Source organism: Cryptomeria japonica, chromosome 7, assembly GCF_030272615.1.
Source record: "Cryptomeria japonica chromosome 7, Sugi_1.0, whole genome shotgun sequence".
Classification (NCBI taxonomy): Eukaryota; Viridiplantae; Streptophyta; class Pinopsida; order Cupressales; family Cupressaceae; genus Cryptomeria; species Cryptomeria japonica.
Genome location: NC_081411.1, coordinates 245737321 through 245742448, shown reverse-complemented (window position 1 = coordinate 245742448; position 5128 = coordinate 245737321). Strand labels below are relative to the sequence as shown.

At 34.8% G+C, this 5128-nt stretch overlaps 1 protein-coding gene across 1 annotated transcript; it reads left to right on the top strand.

Annotated features, from left to right (window-relative positions):
• Positions 1-769: 769 nt before the first annotated feature.
• Positions 770-1129, top strand: LOC131054514 (uncharacterized). The gene has a single exon (XM_057989044.1). It carries the CDS (start codon positions 770-772, stop codon positions 1127-1129), a length of 360 nt encoding a protein of 119 aa, XP_057845027.1.
• Positions 1130-5128: the final 3999 nt, after the last annotated feature.

Genomic DNA, 5128 nt, shown 5'->3' with positions numbered 1-5128 from the left:
AAGGAAAAGAAAACCCTCACCGACACCCTCACCTACACCCAAGAAAACTAGACAAAAGCAACAGGCAATTAGGCCTCCTGTTAAGAAAATGACTTCAAAGAAGAAGAAGATGAAACAAGATATTGCTCCACTAGATAAACTTCTTAGTGAAATAACAAAGGATGGTAAGTTGAAAAACATCAACAAACTGTATAACACACTCTCCGCAGATGACAAAGAAAGCATAGAAAACAATATAATTTTACACTTGGATATTTACAAGAAATTTTTGTTAGAAATTGTTGATGAGATACAAAACGATTTGTATAGAAGATTAGAAGCCAGAAGGGCAGCCATTGTTGAGCTGGATAAAAAAATAAAAATTGAAAAATTACTTGCAGTGCATCTAGTTAACTCACCTAATGAAATAGACAAATTAATCAGTGAAGCTAACCGGACAGTGTTTTCAACCGCTCACCGACATGTAGCACTGATGGCAGGTAGAATGAATGAAGTCTCTGAGGAAACAACAGATGCATGAGATATATTCTTTGTAGAAAAAGAGAAACAGGAAGAACTCAGAAGACCCAGGACCATCAGAGTATATCAAAAGGATAAGGATAAGGGAAAAGGTAAGGTAGGTGGACCTCCAAGCCTTAAAATATCTGATAATGTACTCCCACCTCATCCTGATACTCCACCAACACATACTACTGACAGTAAACCGGCCACTGAGAGTATGGAGACTCCACTAGAGGATACAAATCCCGAGTCTGAGATTTTGTATACTATGAATATAGCCACTCAAGAGGTGAATATTGTGGTAGACAAAGAGACCATTGTGGAAAAAAAGAAAGATGTGACTACTGCGTCACCGACTGTAGATGCTGAGGTTGAGGTAAAAGATACTGTAAATATAAACATAGAAAAACCCACTCAAACAGAGCAACCGGTAGAAGACACCACTAGTAAACCATTAGAAGAACCGGTAGACAAAACTGAAAAACAATCAGGAGAACCAGAAATGGAAAGTACAGAGGCACAAACTAAGAAACTGGAAGTACATACAGAGATTACATCAGAGAAACCGTCTGTTGAGAGCTCAGAGAAACCCTCTGAGACACAGATGGAGAAATTAGAACAGAAATAGGTTCAGACACAAGTTCAGATTGAAAGAGGGCCACTGGGAAAAACTGATAAGCCTAAACCTTTTCTAATAGAAATGTAAACACAGACTGACCTACTAGAGGTTGAAGCAAGAAAGGTTATTACTACAACCGGCAACAGGGAAATTGTGAACACGGTTGGGCAAACATCTGGTACTTCAATATCAGAATTCCAGCCTACAAATATGACAGAGGTCTTACTGGACTCCATAAAGAAGATCACAAAGTGCAATGCACAAGCCTATAAGGATATTGATGACACAATTCCCATTCTTAAATTTATAGCAACCAAGTGCATTGTAGATAACAAAGATTCTTTAGGTCAACTAGACACATTGTCTAGATTCATCACCGACAACATTTTGACAGTTGATCAAATAAATGAGAACACATTCAACGAAAGGATGATTAAGGAGAAAGAGAAATTCTTTGAGGAAATAGTGAAAAAGAACAAGGAGAGAATGGATACCCTATTACCAAAACTAGGAGAGATAATTTTGGATTTCAAGAAACTGTATAGAGATACTTGTAAAATAGATATTTTGACAGAAGACCTAGACAAAGAAAATAGCAAAACACAAGATGAGATTAACAATATTGCTAACAATTTGATAGACAAATCAGATTCATTTTTGGATAAAAAAGAAAATTGCAGATCTTGAAGAGAAAATTGAGAAGTTCAAAAAGGATAAAGAGAAAGTAAAGGAAAAGGCAAAGAGCTTAAAATGTAAACTTGGTCCTAAACTAGATTACCTCATTTCTTTGAGAAAATAAATTTATGAGGCTCTGGTTCCTGGACTCAAGACACCGGAAGAGAAAATGCACATACTCACCGGTACAGTTCAGAGAAAACAATAGGCATTACAGGATAGTAAAAGATTCACTGGCAATTTAAAATTGGTTTTGGCAGATATTTTCCAGATTGTAACCCACCGGTTACAAGAATCTAGGCAAGAAACACATTCCACTGACAACGAATGATAACCTTTGTCATGATGTCAAAGGGGGAGTAGTGTGATGAGAAAAATGATCAGAACAGGACATCATCAACTCAGGGGGAGCAGCACACATTTTTGTGCACATAGTTTTGGCAAGACAATTTTGGCAAACCATTTTTGGATTTTTCTCAGGAGTGTTGCCATCAATGCCAAAGGGGGAGATTGTTGGCAAATGCACACTCCAATGAAAAATTGTAGGTGATTGAAGGTATTGTCATTGATGACAACCTTACAATCATATGGCACCAACACCGACAGACTCTACACCGACACACAGAACACCGGCACCGAAAAGGAAGAATATCGGCACCCTTGCCAACAGGATTTTTGTGTATATATATTTTGTAATTAATTGTAAAATATTTTTGTAAGCCAACTTGGTGGATTATAAAATGACATATATGTATGAGATCATTGTAGATCATTTAGTGTGAGAAATAGGTGAAGTATGGAAAGATAATAAGCAGACCTAATATGCAAATTATTGGATAAGGGTTTATGTATGTAGCAGAACTTAAACTGGTACTAAATTTGGCATAGTAGATGTTGATCTGAAGCAGTACAAAACATTGGATTTGTATAATCCAATTTTGTAAGTTAGTGTAACTTCCTTTGTAATTGAGCAGTGAGCTCTAGGCACTTGGCCTTCCTGCATGTGCAAGCCCCTTTTGTAAGCAGTAATATTCACTTATTGGCCAGTAAGCAAATATTGTGGGTCACAAATCCCACCGAGGTTTTTCCCACACTGGGTTTCCTCATTAAAATATTGTGTTATGGTGTGCTTCTCATGTTGTGGTTGTTATTCTTATTTGCTACATTATTTCTAGTTTACCGGTACACAGTTTTAAAATGTTATTCATGTTATAAGTTAAGAAAATTCTATAATCGGTCAGATACTAATTCACACCCCCCCCCTCTTAGTATTTTTGGGAATCTTAACAGAAACACCAGTGAAGTCTTTCCTCGCCTGAAGATACAATCCAGAACATCTGATAGGAAGTGGCACTACCACTCGAACATGTGATCCCAAAATGGAACCACCCCACCATGCTAGGAGATAGTAGAAGACCTTCAAGCAAGCAAAAAAAGCCAAGTACGAAAGAACTACATGACTCGGCAAACATCCATGTGACACAACTCACAAACACTAGTGACTCTAAGGAGAGAGTGTCATTGCATGTCTTATGGTAGTTACCCCGGTAGGCCTCCATAGGTCCCGACCCCCATCCTGGGTTATCCTGGTAACCTCTCCTGAACCTCTGGCTCCATCTAAGCCTCATGCGGACCCTACCAATCCTTTCTTAAAGAAAAGGTGACAGGTTTTTCATTCCGAGCCTTCTCACCACATCCCGAGCCTATACAAGCACTCAACCATGTGTGAGGCACATTATCTTAATTAATATTTAATCTACCCACCCCCTAATCAATTATTAGGTTATCACTTCTTAATTGACTTTTGAAGGGTTATCCTGCCATCTACTTCGGGCACGGCCCCTGCTCGAAAGCCACTCTCTCTCTCATAGAACACTAACAGGAAAGGCCTCTTTACGAGAACTCTATGGCGAAATAGATAGCCATATCTAATCCTGACAAACCACAGGTGAAGGATACACAATCACTAACCCAGGATTGACCATTTGGAACAAAACACACAATGGCTCACATCAACAGGGTTATACAACAACACCTGACGAAGGAGGTATAACAACATATGATATAATGACAACTCAACCAGAATTACAACGAAATTAAGCTTGATTGCAAATACCATTTACACAAAATCTTAATACAGGCAATCTTTTCTTTAAACAACCAAAAGCATAAATAACTTTCAATTAAAGATTTTCCAAAAAATAAGAAAATATAACTATATTAATACAAGGAAATTAATGTTGCCATTTGTCCAATAAGGTTAAATAAAATCACATAAAAATTAACCCCCTAATTATATGTTCATGATTAATTTATAATAAAACCCGATTAGCTTATATCAATAATCTAAATTCCAAATTCCAAATTATATATAATAATATAATATAATTACATAAATATATATATATTCTTCGAATATAATATTATATAATTATATCACATTAAAAATATATAATTAAAATGAAGATTTAACTTTGCAACAACTTTCATTTCCAATTACTAAGAAATAACTTTATTTCTAAAATAACATAATTAAAACCTCAGAAAATAATATATATATATATAATATTATATTTTTTTAAAACATAATAAAATTAAATAAAACTAAATTATAAAACTCTGGCATGAAAATTCGAAAGTACCATATTTCGGTTTGCATGAAATTTATCTAGGGAATAGTGAAAATAAAACCCCCCCTGCTACCGCACGGTAGCAGGTACTATCGTAGGTAGCCTGCTACCTTATGGTAGACGTTGCTACTGCCGGTAGTACTACTACCATTCGATAGCTGTACTACCATCGGTAGTTGCTACCAACGTTTTTTTTTAATATATTTTTTTTTATTTTTTTATTGTTTTATTTTTTTTTTGTAATTTAAAATTTACAATACCATCAGAATAATATAATAAATTTCATTTTCAAGTAAGATTTATTTCTCACAAATTTATTTAATAAAATTTTCCCAATAATAATTAAATAGAACAATTTCCCATAACTTTAATAACCCAATAAATTTAATTGAAATTAAATTTATTACCATAGTAACTAAATAATTATACAGAGATGCACAAATACTAAAAAGGACCACCATAGTCAAATATCGAACAAAAACACAATTCTCATTTCCCTCAAAACTTGTAATTTTTAAGTACAGTAAAAATCTTGGCAAAATTTGCCAGAATAACTTTTCCCAATTTTCTCAAAATTTTAATCTATAAACACCCAGGAAATAACTTCTTTCCATAAACTAGAAATTAATTTCTGGAATGGACTTTAGCCAAGAACAAGAAATAACCAGAAAAGGTTTTGGATTTGACAAATATTTTTAACACA